The 18430-nt window shown below is 43.8% G+C and overlaps 1 protein-coding gene across 2 annotated transcripts in view; it reads right to left on the bottom strand.

Annotated features, from left to right (window-relative positions):
- Positions 1-11714, bottom strand: part of slc25a26 (solute carrier family 25 member 26) — a 56481-nt gene extending 44767 nt beyond the window's left edge. Inside the window, exons 1-5 of one of the 2 annotated variants that reach the window (XM_037100439.1) lie at positions 11529-11714; positions 8917-9073; positions 7599-7717; positions 641-745; positions 110-157 (exon numbers count right to left, since the gene is read on the bottom strand). In XM_037100439.1, coding sequence (XP_036956334.1) covers positions 110-157; positions 641-745; positions 7599-7717; positions 8917-9073; positions 11529-11561 — 462 coding nt within the window. In that variant the 5' untranslated portion in view covers positions 11562-11714. Of the gene's footprint in view, positions 1-109; positions 158-640; positions 746-7598; positions 7718-8916; positions 9074-11373; positions 11482-11528 lie in introns of those variants that run through there. The other variant, XM_037100440.1, reaches the window with a different exon arrangement.
- Positions 11715-18430: the final 6716 nt, after the last annotated feature.

The raw sequence follows: 18430 nt of genomic DNA, 5'->3' as shown, positions 1-18430 counted from the left end.
TTGTCACTTTTTCAGTCTCTGGTGAATGGCAGATAGACCATCTGACCAAAAAAAAAACACAAACAATGAATGGGTGAAAGAGAGAAAAAAAACACTGAATCAGTCCTACCTCCCTGAGAACTGTACTCCTGAATCCTCTGTACAAGCCTCGGACGCCCTGTTCAGAGATGACACATTTATTACAATCAAAGACATCACTTCATCCAAGAAATAGAAAAAAATGCTCCTTTCAGAAACAGTCAAGACAGTCATGACATATCAATACCAACAGCACGACTTAGGTGTTGAAAAAAAACAATGACAACACAAAAAGTTTTTAAATGATTTTTAAATTAATCTGTGAAATCTTAACGTGGAAAAACAATAATAATCCTGATTTCCCAACTTGTTAATTGCTAACGAGTTGGAAAATCCAAAGTGTCAGTATTCAAATTCTCTTACAAATAGGAAGAAAAGCACTTGTCAGACGGCCTAGTAGCTTTCTAACCCCCCACATCAACCATCAAATCATCAGGCTCCCAGGCCAAGACAATTATCTTACTGAGCTGATAGCAATGACGGCCAAAACTACAAAAAAAAAAGATCAAAACTGTAATAAACCAGAGTTATCCTTGAAGGAAATGTCTGGACTAGTGTGTACCTCTTCTCTGACTGTGGCCAGCAGGATCCAGTAGGTGCTGGATGATGGGGAGGCCTGGGCCCTCTGTTTGACCACCTCTGTGGGTACCCGGATCAGACACGCCACCTACAGGATAGAAAGAGTCAGAATAAGTAGACGCTGTCTGATGGTGTTGCATGAATACATAAAATATCAACAATCTGCCGCAGGTGCCCTGTGGCTGTGCATGATACCATCCTATGTACGTTCTTGCTATGTGGCAGGGGGCCATGATATGGCACAGCCTTTACATCGAGCTGGCAGGCTAACAGGACTTTATTTATCATCCATTTGAGCCAATTAACAAACCAGTGTGTGCAAGAGACATGACACTGGAGCAACAGGTGAAAAGGTCATCAGGCTGACTGTGTATCTGTGTCCACAGGACACATGCTTCCATCAAACAGGGTGATAGATCTGGACACACATGCACACCTCAGTAACCACACTCCCTGCTACAAGTTCCAACCCATCCACCATATGTCAACAAAAATATGGACTGCCAACAGCTAGTGAAGATAGACATGAATATTTATGCTTCATAACTCCCATCGCCCTAAAGGCAGGCAGGCACAGCTGCCCACCTGGCGACTTGATTTCCCATTTATCCTGCATTGGAGCGGAAATACCGGCTAACGGCAAGCAATCTTACAGAGCGATTGGTGAGCCGCCCCCCTGCTGTGACTCCCCTTGGTCACACAGATGCCAGTCTGCCGGTGCCACACTCGCCACAGCTCCGTGATGTAGGGGAGAGGAGCAGAGAGAGGGAGTGATCGAGGCGGTGCAATAAAAAGGAAATTCACTCTTTTTCTGTTTTGTTCCATCTCCATTCAGCTATCCATACTGATTTATTGTTTGGGCCTCATCGGAAGATTTCGAGGAGATGGGCCCGGGAGGATCTATTGCTCTGTGAGGAGGGGAAGGCTACCCCGACAGCTGCTAGAGGGCTCACTTCTGTCAGCCACTCGTCCTTCCTGTTGTTTCCTCTGCCAGACACCAAGGACACCTTATGAGCAGGAACGTGGTTATACGTGGGGCATAAAAGTAGAAGGGATAAGTCAGCAGTGCTGGATGTCAAGTGAGCTGGAGAAGACTTAACAGATGCAACATGTGAAACAGCCCCACTTCTTGCTGTGTATGTCGACTATTGTTTATTACATGGTCGATTTCTCAGCTTTGTTTAAACCTTCATTGTACCACTTTTGCATCAAGACAATGCAAGTTCCTCTTCTATTCAATACACAGCAAGCAGATAAACCACATTCTTTGTACATAAGCAAAAGATCTGAATGAGTGTCTGTAAAGAATTCAGCGCAACACTTGTTGGTATTTCAGGTGAGCAGGACTGCAGCTGCAACCTCACCACGGAGCAACAGTACCACCAAGTGGCCAAACTTTTCTCTGCACCACCTCCCCGTGTAACAAATCTGGCCTCATCCATCTCGGAGATCTCATTTGCCCTCCCTCAAGTCAAGTTACCATTTATAATACATTGTACATCATGTTTTCCCCCGAACCAATTCTCCAAAGGACCAGAATAAGGCAGCTAAATGGAAAGAAAGTGGCTATGACAAGTAATTACTGACGTAATTGGATGTGGGGCCTGGAGTTGAGACGGCTTTTCCTCTCCTGTCACCGCAGAGGGGAAGGCAGAATGAGCCAGAGATTATGCCAAATAAATTAGAGATATTGTTTATTTGGGAGTAATTTGCGTGCCTCGGGTTGGGGAGAACGATGTTGAGTGGATAGAAGATAAAGTGGGCAGCCTCCGAGACCATTTCAGATCTCGGAAAACAGCAGAAAACGGGGGAACAATGGTGATGAATCGGGGCATGATAAAGTAGGACTGGGGCTTGGAAGTCTGGATAATAGAGTTATATCATGCGTGGTGATGTTTTGGTCCCATTCCACTAAATTTGAAAAGAAAAACATAATTAAATTTAAGAATGGACTTTGGATTTAGATAGGTGTCCGTCATTATGAGCCAGGCTGTCAGGATGACACACTCCTGGTCCTTTACCTACTTTGATTGCCCTTCTTTGAGTGCTTTTTCTCTGGCTTGGAAACTTATTACAAAACCCATCTGCAGTCTTTTGGATTCCTGCTACCATTCATCTTTATTTACAAGCTGTTGGATTCGTCAGGCGGCGTTAATTAGGAGGCAGCCTGCCTGTGATTGGAGCCTTTCAGTTTCCCCTGGCATGTTGTTGTTAATCCAAATGACAGAGCGTGTTTTCAATTTCCAGCTCTGGCCGCTGAACAACAAGGTAAGCGGCCGGCGCTCAATCACGGGCAAACAGCAGTAAGGAATGGGAAATTAGCAGGGACTCACAGCACATTATGGGCATAGCCAGCGAATCAATCCGCAGATTGAGTCATTACATCCCTCCGTCCTCTACTTTCTTACCGCTCACGGGCATCAGGACACAGTGGTCAGTCACTCAGGACCAGGATTATCATGTGGCACCATGAAGATACAACAGGTAAGAGAACATCTGAAACAGTTGCTATGGGCCTTAATTATTTGGATTTATTTGTCATAAAATAGCCTGCATTCACCAGCACAACAGACAATTTGCCAAAGAGAAACCGCTGCAGTCACACATATGAAGATTTTTTTAAAGATTTTCTAATTCTACCATGCCCAAACCAATAAACAAAATAACTCTGGCTGACAAGTCCACAAAACAGCTCAATCTCATACTTGACGTGCTTCTATCGAGCACGAGATAATAAATGGAACTAAGCAAGCTTGAAAACCCTGTTACATCTGCTGTAAGACTAAGCAAGTGGCTCTTAAAAATGTTCTGTCCTGCCTCCCTTCAGAAAGCAAGTATGTAAGATCAAAATATCAAAATATCCTTAAAATAAAACTAAAAACATCAACAGAATGTGAAACAGTTTTGGCATTATGACATCTTTTTATTGTGTGGCAGAGAAGTTACCAGCTAGCCCTAGCCCGTCCCAGATCTAGGCTCCTGTGCTAGCAGTGTAAACACCAATACACATCTGCTCCCTGAGCTCCCAGTATGGACCGCTAACTAAGCTAACTAGCTACAGCTGCTACAATTAGATGCAGTCAGTTAGAGAGATATGCCTCTCCTTATTTGCTCTGCGTATGAATTTAATCAAAACTTAATTTTGGTGAAATAACAGTTAGCACAATAGTGTTAGCAAGCCATTGTTTCCTTCTTAACTCAACTGAGTTTCACTTCACATTATTCCACAGCTCATAGGTAAACAGTTCCTTCTAGCTTAGAACCCCAAAGGTGTCAAATCTTGGTGGGAGCGAAATACATGGTTTGCGATCACTCGTCCCAATCCTGGAAACGCATGTAATTACCAAGAAAGAATGAAATAAGGATCGACAAAGGAAGGAAGGAAGAAGGGGATGAAAAAAGGTCATAGAGAAAAAGGAAAGAGATGAGAACACTGCGCATCTCCAAATTTGAAACAACAGCCAATAAATCACAGAGCGTGGTGCTGCTCAAAGGCGATGCATGGATTATTTCTCAGCGCCAAGTTAAGTGGCTGCCAGCTTCTACCCCCAAAACTCCTCCCTCCCGCTCCCTCCCTCTCGCTGTCCCCCTATCTTGTCATGTCACACTGTATTTTCCAGTACATCCTCCCAAAGACGCGTGGTGGCGAGGGGGTGTTGGCGGGGGTTTATAGATGCGAGAGAAACCCGCCGCCTGGCCTTGACAAATGAGCTTTCAGGGCAGACGTCGAGCGAATGGGAATGAAGATAAATCTGATCTAATGGCTGGATAACAGCCTGCTAGAGCCTGACAGACGCCATCAGCTTACACATTCTTTATGGGAGCGTCCCAACACCGCAGTCACACAAACATCAGGACACTTCTGGCTGGGAGAGGTGGGGCGGGGTGGATGTTTCTCTCATTGTCTTGACCCTCCTCTAGTTCTACCTGTCTACAACTTAGGACTGTCCTCCTCTCTGTCCTCCCTGTCTCTGCCCTGCTTCTGTTTACAAGTGTAACCGAGCGTTAAGTAGGTTAATACAGAAATGACACCAGTTATTACATTCTAAGACCTCCATGCATCAGCTCTGGTAGACTTCTGCTTTGTATCCGGGTTTTTATATGTCCACCACCGTATAATTCTTTACCTGATAATTATCTTATTTAGTAGTGTCGTAAAATATCATAATTTTAATATTTTTTTCTATAATCTAAAAAAAACAAAAAAAAAGTCTTTTGTTTTGAAGTTTCCTGCTTTTAACGTCTCAACCCCCCCCCCCCCACCAGTATGACCATCGCAGACTTTGAATGAAGTCAACATCCAGCAAGTGAGAGTCAAGAAGAGCACATCATCCACGGAGGGAGGCTTCAGGACAGGATTAGCAAGGTTATAAGTCCCAAAAAGCTTCTGTTGCAAATGTTGCGGAGTGGAAAACAGTTGGTAAAACACAACTAAATGGACTCCTGGGGAAAGGATCATGGGTCGATGAAAGGGGTGGGGTGGGGAAGTCGGATGAGGACCAAAATAACAAGTTCTTCTTCTTTAAGACCCCGTGTGTCAAAGCCTGCCTGCACCCAGCTGTTCCCAGCAAAAGAGAGACAAGCAGGAGGAAGAGAAACACAAAGAAAAACAAGTGACCCTGTCATACACTGGCAGAACAACATATAATGCAGAGGGGGAGATGAAACATAATGCTAATGCTGTGTGGTTAAATATAGCCAAATAAGAGAACTTCAACTGCTACACAAATGTTCTGCCACATAATTAAATTCTGCTCTGAATCATGTAAAAACATAGCCCTTATAGTCACAAAGTAGATGGTACAGAGGCATCACACGAGACAGTAGTCTTCTTTAGTTTAACTCCAAAAGAAGGACTACAAGAAGTAATGATGGCTTACAGCGGGGGGGCCCAGACATTTTCAACTGCAGGGCCATAACCAAAACTTTACAGACCTACTGTATCGTACTGTTACATGTGAAATGGTTCATATTTCGATAAGTTACTTCAGGTTTACATGCTTTAGTGCTCTGAGGACATGCCAGTGGTGCAGCACTGTATTCCCCCCTCTGTCTGAAACGCTCCGTTTTAGCTCTGTCTCTTTAAGGTCCTCCTCCTGAATACTCAGTCTGCCCTGATTGGTCGGCTCACGCGTGCCTGACCCAGCACCACTAACAACAATAAAGCAGCTGTGCAAATCAATTGTTACGTGCCAAACTAGCTGCTAGCTGCTACTGATGAGGCGTTTCAGGCACTTCTGGAGCAATGCTTGTCGTCGGGGGGAGGAGACTCTGTAGGTGTGGACAGACATTTTACATGCAACACTGATTTAAAGGATAAAATGAAAAGGTTTAATAGGTCTCCTAACTGACTGACTCCACCATGCTCAGATTCTGAGAAATCATTAACAATGAAGGATTCTAATATATGAGGAGGATTTCGACCTCACAAATGATAAAGCATCATAAAGAGTGATGGCAACCCTGACTGACGTGAGATTCATGTTGTAAAAGAGACAAAACTACGGCTGCAACAACAATTATTTCAGCCATTTTCTACATAATTTTGTCTATAAAGTAAAAGACAACTTAAAAATGCCCATGTTTTCCCATGGCCACTTTGACATCAAATTATTCGAATCATCCAAATTCAACAAGGTTCTAGACAAACAACTGTATTGCACCCACTTGGCCCAAACTGAGTCAAGCTTATGTCAGAGCCTCGGTGCGGTAACTGATAATTAAAAATCATTAGCGAGGACTGGGGAGACACAGAGTCATATGTGGCAGCCATTGCATCACAGCGCGGCTGTTTAGGCCTTGCACAGGGCAACACCAGGGTAGGCCTTTCATGGCTAAGCTTGCAGATTACTCTCTTTGAACAAGACGTATCCAGTTGCCAGAATGCGGTGGGATACCGCCCCTGCTCTGCTCAGCTCCGCTCCTGAGGATTTGGTGCCTTTGATGTGCTCAAATCCAGAACAGCGGGAGAGGGGTTAAAGGTAGCCGCGACCCCAGCCTCACCTTTGGCGCTCATCCGGACTGTGTCATAGGCAAAAAGTTTTTAAAGAACGCACAGATTGTTAAGCGCTTTGGTGCTGCATCGATGTGGACGATCGCTCACTACTGTCATTGAAAATGTGCTAACATGAGAGGTGCACATGGCATTCTTCTCAACACTGTGAGACTTTACGGCAGAGATAAACTCACAGTGAACACCCTCCTGTGTGGAATAATCCCATTTCATAAACATGCAAAGCTCGGCCAAATTACATCCATCCAAAAGCCATGAATACTGAAAGCCTACTATTTTGCAGAGAGCCCTGGTGGTATAGCAGGGGGGCATGCCTCTTTCCATACCCACCATCCGTCTACCCCCCGCTTCATGCCAATGCGAATACGTGTGGCCCCCATATGGCTCAGATTCTGTGGTTCACTGCGAGTGATTTGGAGAGGATGGGCTGAGGAAATTGCGCTGCTGTTGGTTTCAAGCCCCAGTTCCCCAGACTAAATTGGCAGAGTCTGGGGGCCTGAGCTGGGAAAGTAGATGAGTCAATAGGCAGTAATGAGATCTTATTTACCCAGCTAGTGGGGGAAATGCTGGGAGAGTCCTGAGGAAGCCCCCTTAGCTCGCCCAGCTGGACCCCGAGGCCTACGGCCAAAACCACATACTTGCCCCCGCCCTCCTGCCCTGCTGCTCCCTTGCATACTGGTCTATGAATTTCAGAAGGCAATAACGTTAACAGAAATGCCGGTGGTGTTCATTTGGGACTTACAGTGGTGGGAAAGAAACAAAGAGGGAAGAGAAACAACAAGTGCACAGAGCAGCTGGCCTTCTAAGAATGGAACCAGTGAGAATGAAGCGGGCCAAGTTGACAGAGTTCACCAGCGGAGCAAAAGAGGATCAGCAATTCAAATGGGGGTTTGAAAAAGTTGTGAGAATAAGGGACAGCAAGACTTACTATTTCTCCCAGGGAGGCGGCCAGCATGTGAGTGACAGGTGCCAAGTGTGGTGCCGCAAGCACTCCGCCAGCGCCGAGCAGGGATTTTGTGCAGTCGTAGGTGACAAAGAAAGCAGCGGCTGTAACCAAGCAGAACCACAGCCGTTTAAGGCCCATTAGTCAACCAGCATACAGCAATTAATATCCCTCACTACCACTGACAGGGGAGAAACTGAGGTGTGGGCACGAGTGTGTATGTGTGGAGAGGAGGGGGGGGGGGGCTGAGAAAGTTTAGTGTGTCTCCTGTGGACAGAGTTCAGTACTTTCTCACTGTCACACACATTCATCCTGCAAAGGCGTTGAATTCATTCGGCTCAGATGTATCTCATCTTTATCAGTCACTCTCTCTGATACGCTCATGAAAGTCGGACTGATCCATCAAATAGTCATTTGACTTATTTGCACACTACAGCACCCAAATAGCGCAGGCCTCGATCCAAAGAGATTCTTTAAACTGTTTTTGTATTCACAACCTCTTCCGTTCAAAAGAGATCTTGGCAATAAGGTGGACATGGAGAGCTGCAATGATCAGTCCATTGATTGATTTGTCAATCAAAACCAAATGGCTGAGTTACTAACTATTTTGATTATTAATTTAAGGTTTCAGTCATTTTATCGAGCAAAAGTGTCAAACATTTGCTGATTCCAGCCTCTTAAATGTAAGGAGCTGCTGCTTTACTTTTATTTGTCATAGTAAAGGAAGATTCTTTGGCTTCTGGTCATTGGCTGGTCATAAGAGGCAATTTGAGGACGTCACTTTGGGCTCTAGGATGAGCATTTTGTACAGTTTCATAGACAAGTTAGTAAGGCTAATAATTGTTAGATTAATTGATAAAGAAAAGAATCATCAGTCTCAGCCCTTTTGAAATGGCAGACTGACTTGGTGCATCGACAGACATATTACAAAAGTCAAAGGAGTGTTCTAATGGATGAGATGTTGTGTTGAATTTGTCATCTGTTTGTGAACTACTAAACTGATCTGTACAACCCAACAAACGTCCACAAAGTTGCACTCTCACTTTCTTACTTATTATCACAGCGCCTGACTTTAGGACTGACAAAAACTAAAATAAATGAATGTGCAACAGTTAAAATTAGGTCCAAGCAGCCAACTCAAACAGTTCATCTGTGGATGTTATGACCAACACAGCACAAGTTAAGCGCTAAGAATGACTCCACACACGGAAGAATTCTAGTGGTTTGGTGGCTCAAAACAAACAATACTGAACAGTGAACCTTCATCAGACCACAGATCCAACCATCAGGATGAGTGTCGTACCATTAGGGAAGGAGCCGACAGCAGCAGATGGGACTCCAGCGTAGATGCCCCTGAAGCCCCCTGCCTTGTAGAAGCCCTGCTGACTCTGCAGTCTTGTCTTAATGGTGTCCAGGGGGAAGAGGGTCAGGTCCACACACATCCCTGCACAGCCTCCTGCCTGGAGAGACAACAATCATTTTGTGAGATGGAATACATGCTCTACAACACCAGTGATGGAGGACGTAGAGGTCTTTAGTCCAACCTTCATTGATTTCATTTTGTGGCCCCAGGTGTAACGCAACAAGCTGTGAACCCTGACACATTTTGATTTTATACAGTTGATATAGTGAACTTCATATCAACTCCCCTCTTAACATATCCAGCAGACACAGGGCAACATTAGGAATAATTAGCATGATTTTTATTTGCCACCTCACATATGGTATGGTAACTCAATACTCACTCTGAATTTAGCTCTTTCTCAGTACCAACTCCACAGCGACTTGCACAACATCTACAAAATGCTCCACTACATTCAGCAAACAGTAGCAAGCTTTGTTTGTTTGGCCCTGGGTAGCTAGTGCAGAGGGTTTTTATCAGAGCTTTCATTTGCTGCTTCCGTAAGCAATGCTGATGAGAGCAGTCGAGGTGAATCTAAACAGCAGAAATGCAGGATGCACAGCCAGAAAAAAATAAGGTGCTTTCAGTAACCACAGCAGTACCGCACTGAAAAATATATATATATTCAGTAAAATGTACCTAAAGCAAAATTCTGTAACTTAAAATAACAGCTACAGAATCATGTTGATGGCTCGGTGTCTTCTAACAGGATGAAAGGCGTCTCTGCCTCAGCCACTCCGCCCTCCCCCTCACCATCACAGTGGTGTTGCACTCAGTAACTACGGGGGGCGCCAAATCTCACAAAATGCTCATTTCTACATAATATTGGTTTAACCAGGGAAAAGTTGTCTTTCATAGTTTCATACCATTGAATCACTGCTGATGCAGTACGCTGTGAGAACCATTTTAATGTCACGGATGGCCTAAGTGAAACTAATTTCCTTCTTTATAAATCAATAGGTAGTTTTTGCATTCTTGTTAATAAAATGACACTGAAACAAACTTAAACAAATACAGTGGAGTAAAGAGGTGTAGTAGAACTTCAGATATAGTGAAGAAGAGGTATAAAGTCATGGGGAAGGTTGTACACAGTGACAAGAGGTCATTTTATTTATACCGCTTTTCCACCAAAACCAGAGGGTCTACATGGGTATTTTGCGTGTCAACCGACTAAAAAAGACCCAATTCCCACTGCCCACGATTGCATAATTCACATTATGGTAACAATATAATGGCTCCAACACCCAGTGTGAAAGAAGCGTCTGTAAATGGGTGAATAAATTCACCACCCCCATTAAATGACTCGTTCCACGGTCAGAATTTGCTGCGTCACCGATCCAGGTATTTTCATAGCTGGACAGTCTAACTTTTTAGGCTTCAAAACACCACTGAGGGGCACCGATTAACTCAGTTGATAGAGCGGGCGTCCTGTGTAAAGAGGTTCTGTCATTGCAGCAGCAACCCCTAATTGGAGTCCCGGCCTGGGGCCCTTTGCTGGATGTCATGCCCCTCTCTCTCACCCTGTTTCCTGTCATCTCTGAAGCTGTCCTGACAATAAAGACATGCTGCTGAATATTAAAACATTTAAAACACCACTGGGCATCTCTAACACTGTCCAGTAATAAAACATGTTGACTGCATCCCACTGGATGTTGATATGATAGCGCGTCATCCCGTTGCGTGGGGGAATTCAGCTTGTCCATCCAGGTTAAATTGTATTCAAGTATCTATGTATTACATTACTTGCTACTTACTATGCACTTATACTGACTTTATATCACTGTACATTATTAACACTACTATTATAATTTACATTGTTATTAATGTGCAATAAGACACTAAAACATGGTAACTGCCAAACAGGTCTTTTGATACTTTTTTTTAATTTTTTTTTTTTTAATCAAACTCATATAAATTAAGAAAATAAAAGTTGAGGGAAAATATATCTGGACATCATGTGTTAAGGGTTGCTTAGCCCCCTGGCTCGTGTGCACACAGACAGCCACTATTAATCCACAAGAGCTGCTTTAACTGAATAAAGCATTATCTTGTTTTAAAGTCTTCTGCTTTATCTGTGACAGGACTTGCTTGAACTCAGTTACACACCATAATGTCAGACCGGTGCATTATCTAGATTATTCGAGGTTATATAATGTCCCTTACTGAGCTAAGAGAGCCGTCGTATGTTAATGTTTAAAACACATTAACAGGTGGTAGCAGGAGGCTACACCATGGACGTAGTGTCACACAGGTTCCTGTGGTCTGAATTAGCATCGGTTCTCGCTTGTCTGACGCTACATTTCGCAAACAGACTCATTCTTTGGCAATTTTCTGAGCAGAATACGAACAGATACGTACCCAGGCGTTGAGCTCTCGCGCTAAGTTAGTCTTCAGCCGCAGGTGACCGACACACAGTGATTAAATGTGGTTAAAACAGAGGTGGGCTGATGGAAATATTGACAGGTACACAGAGAAGAAGTGCACTAAAACTGTACTACAAATTGCCACCTTACCACCAGGGACGCGACGAACTCTCTCCTCTCCATGCTCCGCTCCGGGAATCCTCTCTTGTCAGTCGAGCAGCTCGTTAAATCCACAACTGTCGGGCATGTTTCTCACTTCACTATAAACAAAACATGCCTGTCAAGGACGCTGCCATCTTACTTCCGCGTATCGTCACGACGCACACTGCTACTCACGTGACGTCAGACGCTTTCTCCCTGCGCCCGTTTCTGTCACTGGACGGTGATGGTAAGTTTAGTTCTACGCTTCACGCCGCCAAGGCATTCAGTTATCAGTGTGCAGATATATAGGTGCTGTATGTGGACGTGACAAAGAAAAGAACAGAGCTGAGAAATGATTAAAAAGAAAGGTGTGATTGTGATTGTTTGACATCTTCACCCACATTATGTATTCCTTTGAATGTAGGTCTATAAATACAGATTTACCAAGATATTAATGTTACATTTTATTTACGCAACATCAATCTTATCTTTAGTGAAAGCGAATGCACAAGTGTGTATTCTTACTGAGGGAAAAACAAAAGTCATCTTATTGATTATTCTTTTCTCATGTCTTTCTTTGCATGTGTTTGGTACTGAAGTAAACCAAAAGTAAGTGAAAGAAATCAAGTTACACCACTATAATACTGTGATTCTTGGGTCACTGACTACATTTTTTTAATTAGTAACTTATCGGAATACATTACTAAAGTAACTCTCCCACCCTGGACTTGTGAAGCGTTAAACTGTGTCCACCTCGACTGGCTCACAGCTGCTTGACGGATGCCCGGTAGTCAAGAATATGAAAAGTTCTAAGGCCTACTCAGAGATTAACGTGTAGAAATATCTGGTCCCTTAGTTCTGAAAAATGCTGGACCATTGCAGCCACTTTTGTAGAAGAAATAAGTGTAGGAAGTCTTTCCATTTTTTTTTCCTTAGTGACCATTTTTCTCATTATTCTCTTATAACTGGATTACTCTATTCTATATTATTGCTATTTTTGTCATATGTTATTCACTACGCAGCTCATGGAGAAGTTGTTGGCGCTGCTGTTTGACATTGTTGCATTGTTGTACACAATTACAGTAAAGACTTGAATATTGAATCACTGGGTCGAATTATTAGCTATTTGTTAAAGGATCTCCTAAGGTGAACTTAAATTTTACCTCTTGACGTTTCAGAATGATTATGCCACAGGTCGGGTCTCAGGCAACTCTAATATATTGTCTCCCAGACTAGGAGAGTGATGCTGCCATTTGTTGTCTGTACTGTGCAATGGGGTGATTGAATGACACACCGCTTGGATAAAGATTAAAATGTAAAAGCCACGTAAAAGGTGAACTCGACCTGCTCTGCTGCAGAAACACTCACTCTCGAATTTGAGCATTCCAATGGAGCTGAACGAGACACTTGTACATGTGTAAATTGTGCCTTAACAGAGTGTACTGGTGTTTCTCTGATTGGTCTGTTGAAAGTAGCAGCTGTGAGACAAAAGCCCTGTCGTTTGACAATGCTGGCTGTCCGGCTCCCAGAGTCTCAGGTCTCTGCTTGTCACCACTGACGAAGCCAGAGAAGGAGAACAGAATGAGGTTAAAGGAGAGGAGCCACCTGAGGAAACAAAAGCACAGTTCTGATTGGTTACAGTCATATTCTTTTAGCCTTAACTGCCGTGAAAATCTGGCATTTATTAAGTTTGATGTTTAAAATTGACTTTAAATATGATATATAGATTTGTGTGATGACATGATGCAGTTTTGGTGATATCAAACAAAGTATATAAGTCATGAAAATGTGCATCTGTGACCTTCGTTCACACACACAATTGTGTTGCCATTCCATAACTGTAGTCCCTGCATCCCACCTTTCCCCCGTGGTCCTGTTGAGTGAGCGTGCTCAGGTGAGTGTGTTCTTTTCCAGTGACACGCCGACTGGGTTATTTATGGGCCGCTGTCAGCCAGGCAGCGCCTCCTATTAGGGAAGAGCAGGCAAGGGGCCACCACCTCTTTATTCAGCCCGGACCCAATGATGTCTGGGCTGAGTGCGCCCAGTTTGAAGCTCGGTGCCCGTCATCCATCTTGTTGAAGCGGGTCTCGCAGGGATCCCACTGGAAGTGAGCCCCAGCTGGATCTGGACCGGGCTTCTGTCTGCGCTATCTCGATCTGTATGTTAGGCCCGAGGACACAACAGCATCACTTACGGACACTTTGTCTTGATGCGGGGCTTCGTGTGATGGACTTCAGAGTGTGAATCACTGCACGCAAGGATTTGTTTGTTGCTGTGGTCTATTTAGGCATGTTATTTAAAGGTACAATATGTAGTTTTTGGGGGGCGATTGTTTATGCCTAAACAAACTAAATGAACAAACTCTCTTTGTTCCCTTGACTGGATAAACTGAATAAACAAACTGAATTTAAGGGATAACTAAATTTTATGCAGTTTTTTTCCTACTATATTTGGCAGACCCTGCCACCTTTCTAGCTTCAAACAATGTTCCAGGGGACCTTAATTTCCAAAGACCAGCTTGTTTATTAGGTTAATGAGTTTTATTTTTTTATTTTTTCTCCAGTAACATAGTGCCCCTTTGATCATTATTTTACTCCTCTGGACACATGCAGTGGTTATTTACTGTGGCGCTGTCATCATGCTAGTGTTTTAACATTACAGAGGATCCACAGGGAAAACTTAGGCTTCAGTCAATACAGCGCATTAATGCTATGCCATACCTGAAATTGATTCTTTTTTTTTTTTTTCGGTTGTTGTCGAGAAGTTTGCAGTGTCCAGAGTCCTGTCTGTTCCATCATGCAAAGCCATTTATCACTCTGTCGCAGCACGTCCTCGGTTGTTGGGATTTTTGTCATTTAAGCTCTGTATGCCTGTGAGTCTCAATGGACTGTGTGCTAACCTTAAGGTGGCATTTCAAATATAGAGGTTTCCTAACAAGACTGGGCCACATAGAAACTGTTTTCCCAACGAGCTTGCGACTCAGAGAGATTTTACTGGAGCTTAAATGGGCTTTATGTAGTTTTGGAGAAGAGATCCAAAGTCGGAATTTTAATATTTCCAATATGGTAATATTATAAACTTGGAAATATTTATTTTCTCCATAACTGAATAAACAAGCTGTTCTCAGCAGAAAATAAGGTCCCCAGATCACTGTTTAAAGCTACTCACCTTTTACCTTTCAAACAGTAACAAGCTGCTGATGTGTTCCTGAGTGACTTCAGCCAGATACGTGTCAGCGGTGCTGCTTACAGTTTGAGGCCAAGAACAGCTCAAACAGAGCCGAAACCGGTCCGCACCGACGAGGTCCATGACTCTTTGATGAAAACCCCGCGAGCAACCGGCGAATTCATCCACAGAAGTTCATTTAAAGCTGCCTGGATGAGAGTAGGAGCGCTCAGTTACCCCTGTGTAAGGTCAATGAGAAGCACCCAGAGTCTGGGCAGATTTGCAGGGAGCACCATTGATCTTGACCCACTCAGAGTATGATCTCAGAGATAAAAGGGAGGAGACGAGAGGGGAACTTATTCACTGTCAGCCACAAGTCAGCAAAGGGCAATTCTAGCCTGCAGGCTGTCTTTGAAAAACTGAAGGGCAAAAGCACGGAGGATTAAGCTACGAGGTGGGGAGGGAGAGCAATGCAAGCCGCCATAAGGTTTATTGTAATAACACAGAGCCAACATCTATTGGTTGCTGCACCGCCTTAGATTTGTGTGTGTGTGTGTATGTGTGTATGTGTGTGTGTGTTAGGTGACAGCCAGAATGAACTCAGAGTCAAAAGGTTAGGTGAATTGCGCAGGTGAGAGGGTGTTCAGAGTTCCACCTGAAGTTTGGAGGCACTTTTAATGCCTGTGTGTGTGTGTGTGTGTGTGTGTGTGTGTGTGTGTGTGTGTGGATTGCTTACATTTGAATTCTTTAAATGAATTTTCATTAACTTCATGTTTTTAAAGGCCCAGTTGCGCCTTTGGACGCCGTTACAGACCAACAATTGTCTCCCCCGTATGCGATGTGAGAAAGCGCCATCTGTAATGGTCATTATTTGTGAGCTGAGAGGAACACACATCTTGAGGCTGACACGGCGATATTATTCATGAGACAGGGTGGTCGAGCAGCGCGGTAAACTTCAGCCCGCTACATAACTCCTGCTCATTAGGCAGCCTAACATTTGCATCATTAGGACACCGCAACAGCAGGGGCAGGAGAAAATGCGACTAAGCGCCTTTCATATAACTCTTTGTTTTTACCCTCAGGATGATAGGCTACATGGGCCCGTGACAGGGAGCGAGAGCGGGAGGGGGCAGGAGTGATGCTCCAAACCATGAGAGGAAGGGAGGTGACAGGAGGGGAGGGAAGGAGGGAGGCGAGATAAAGGGAGTAAAGGAGAAGAGAAAGGTTAGAGCGAAAGAGGAGAATAAAAGAACATTCATTATAAATTCACTGAATCGACAAGCTGTCAGGCTGCACCGCCGTCCGCGTAGCGTATGAGCCTCCGCTGCACTATTGACTTCTACGTCACGCCCAACGCTCCTCTCTCCTCTGCTCACCTTTGGTTGCATCCACATTCACCTGTTTTCGGCTCCGCACTATCTGCTCTCCGGACTGACCCCCGGGAGCCTTGCAAAACCCGTGTCATCATCCCATCTTCCCCTTCCCTTTTCTACCCCTCCGTCCTCCTCATCCCTGCTGGGGCCACCAGTGAAATATGAGCTGCCTGTAGCATATTGATCCCATGCCTAGCTCCTGCCTAAAGATAGATAGATCACGGACAAGGCAAAACACTCCTGATGCCTCCTCGTCCTCGTCCTCCTCCTCTGCAGAAGCAGCGGCGGTGCCAATGGCTCCACTGGTTGATATTGATCGCAGCAATCAATTTCACCACAATGCGCGCTGATGGATTCTGTGCTCTTGTTGTCGTTGCCTCAGTAAGAGCAGGTGAGCTGAGCGAAGGGCTGTCACACAAGTGGCGCTGTGATGGCCTTCGATTGGTCAGGACGGGTGTAATCAGCCCTGTCTTATAGCTGTCCAGCAGGCAGGGTCCACAATAGAGGCATCAGCTGTCAGGACAGAGTTCACACTGTGAAGACAAGCCATTAAATGTTGTGTGTCACGGGTCAAGTGTTCATTTTGACACAACAATTTAGTTACATTGCAATATTATTGTATTTTTTTATTGTATTTACTTGCTCATCCTACAAATCGTTCTTATGGTCGTTGTGACAGGGGACAGATGGAGTCGAGCCTCCCACAACCATTTCATTTCACATTACATTTTAACTGTTGGTCACAAATATCTGAGAGTTAAACAATGTTTCTATATCATGACTTAATGTGTCTCCAAATTAAGTAAAAAGAAAAACAGTTTGTCCATGCTCAAACGTACTCATCAGGATTTATAGGGGAAGCACAATATCTCACACCAAACCTTTGGTGTGTATTTCAGTAACAATTCGGTTTTTAGCTGCAAAGCAAGGTGGATGGAAATGTTGTTCTGATGATTTACCGCTTGGGTTAATGCTTAACACTACTTTAACGCTCCAACTTTTAACCTTTGCCTCCTCCTCACATTTCCCTGTGGTAGTTCTGTTGGCACCACTGTCATGAAGAGTGTTAGCCACATAGCTTCAGCTAGCAGCCTGGCTACTGTCCAAAGCAAAACAGCGACTGTAAGCATCCCAATTTGACCGAGAAACCCTGATATCGGTGCTATGAAAAAATAGTAACTATGAAATACAGAGTTGTATCAATAAGTAGGCAGGTTTTGTTACTGACTGGTCTCGTAGATCTTGGGGATGAGGGGAAATATCAGCAGGGGAACAGACTTTGACAGAACACCAAAGTGCTTTCCACTGAGTGAATGCCTGTGTGTTCACTCGTTTAACCTCAGTTTCTATCACCGTTCTTTTTCACCTCTCTTTTTGCCTCCTCCATGAGCGGAGTTGTTTGTCTTGTGCAGTGTTAAGTCTCCTCAGTAAGTCCAGTTTTCAGCCATTATTCTGGGACAGCAACTGAGGAATTCTAAGCCCCTTCCTGTTTTGGTTGCGCAGTGACAGACTTGCTTCCTTCGTGCCGTAATTCAACCTTCAGCAGGTGAATGTGAGGTTTATAAGGAACTATTCTGTGTATTCTATCACACTGTGCAATCAGTATTCACTTCAGAAGCTCAACTTAAAGCAAATAAGTTGTCTATGGCCAGTTTAACTTAACTTTTAACATTTATGATTTAATCAAAAAATCAACCCAAAAAATCATGTAATCAGCCTCAGCTGATTAGCAAATGTTGCTAACATGCTTACTAAACTAAAACCATTTTCTACTAAGAATCAACATGGCAGGGCTGTTCTTGTGAGCACGTTAGCATGTTGAATTAGCATTTAGCAGCACAAAACATAGCTGGGCAGTCTAATTAACTGTGATGTTCTCCTGTCCCCCTCTCAGTGTTTATTGTCTAACCACACTGGTATAAATGTTTCTCTTTTTAGTCTCTTTGTCAGTCAGTTATATCACTGTGTTCACTGTTCATGCTTGTGGCTCATTGTCTGGTTTTGACCTCAGCTCATGAGGCTACAAAGAGCTCCATTGTTTTGTCATGTTAACTGTGAAACGCAGTGTTATACGTACATTCAAGTTGAATGAATTTCTTTCAGATTAACTTGAAACTTTGGCTGACACAGCCCTTAATTTGCACTCCAGGTTTTGTGCTTGACTTGCTTGGTTCCTCACAATTATGGACTGTATTATACATAAGTATTTCCATTTGTACCAGAGTGGCAAAGGGTTTTTCAATAAAAGATTAAATGCATAAGTAAGTAAGTAAGTAAAAGTTACTCGAAAAAAAACACAAAGAAAGATTTATAAGAAAATACAAAGAAAGAAAGAAGAAAGAAAATACAAAGTATAAATGAGTCTATTCATCC

This window comes from Acanthopagrus latus, chromosome 6 (genome assembly GCF_904848185.1).
Source record: "Acanthopagrus latus isolate v.2019 chromosome 6, fAcaLat1.1, whole genome shotgun sequence".
Taxonomy (NCBI): domain Eukaryota; kingdom Metazoa; phylum Chordata; class Actinopteri; order Spariformes; family Sparidae; genus Acanthopagrus; species Acanthopagrus latus.
The sequence above is the reverse complement of the archived record's forward strand: the minus strand, read 5'-3'. Positions and strand labels throughout refer to the sequence as shown.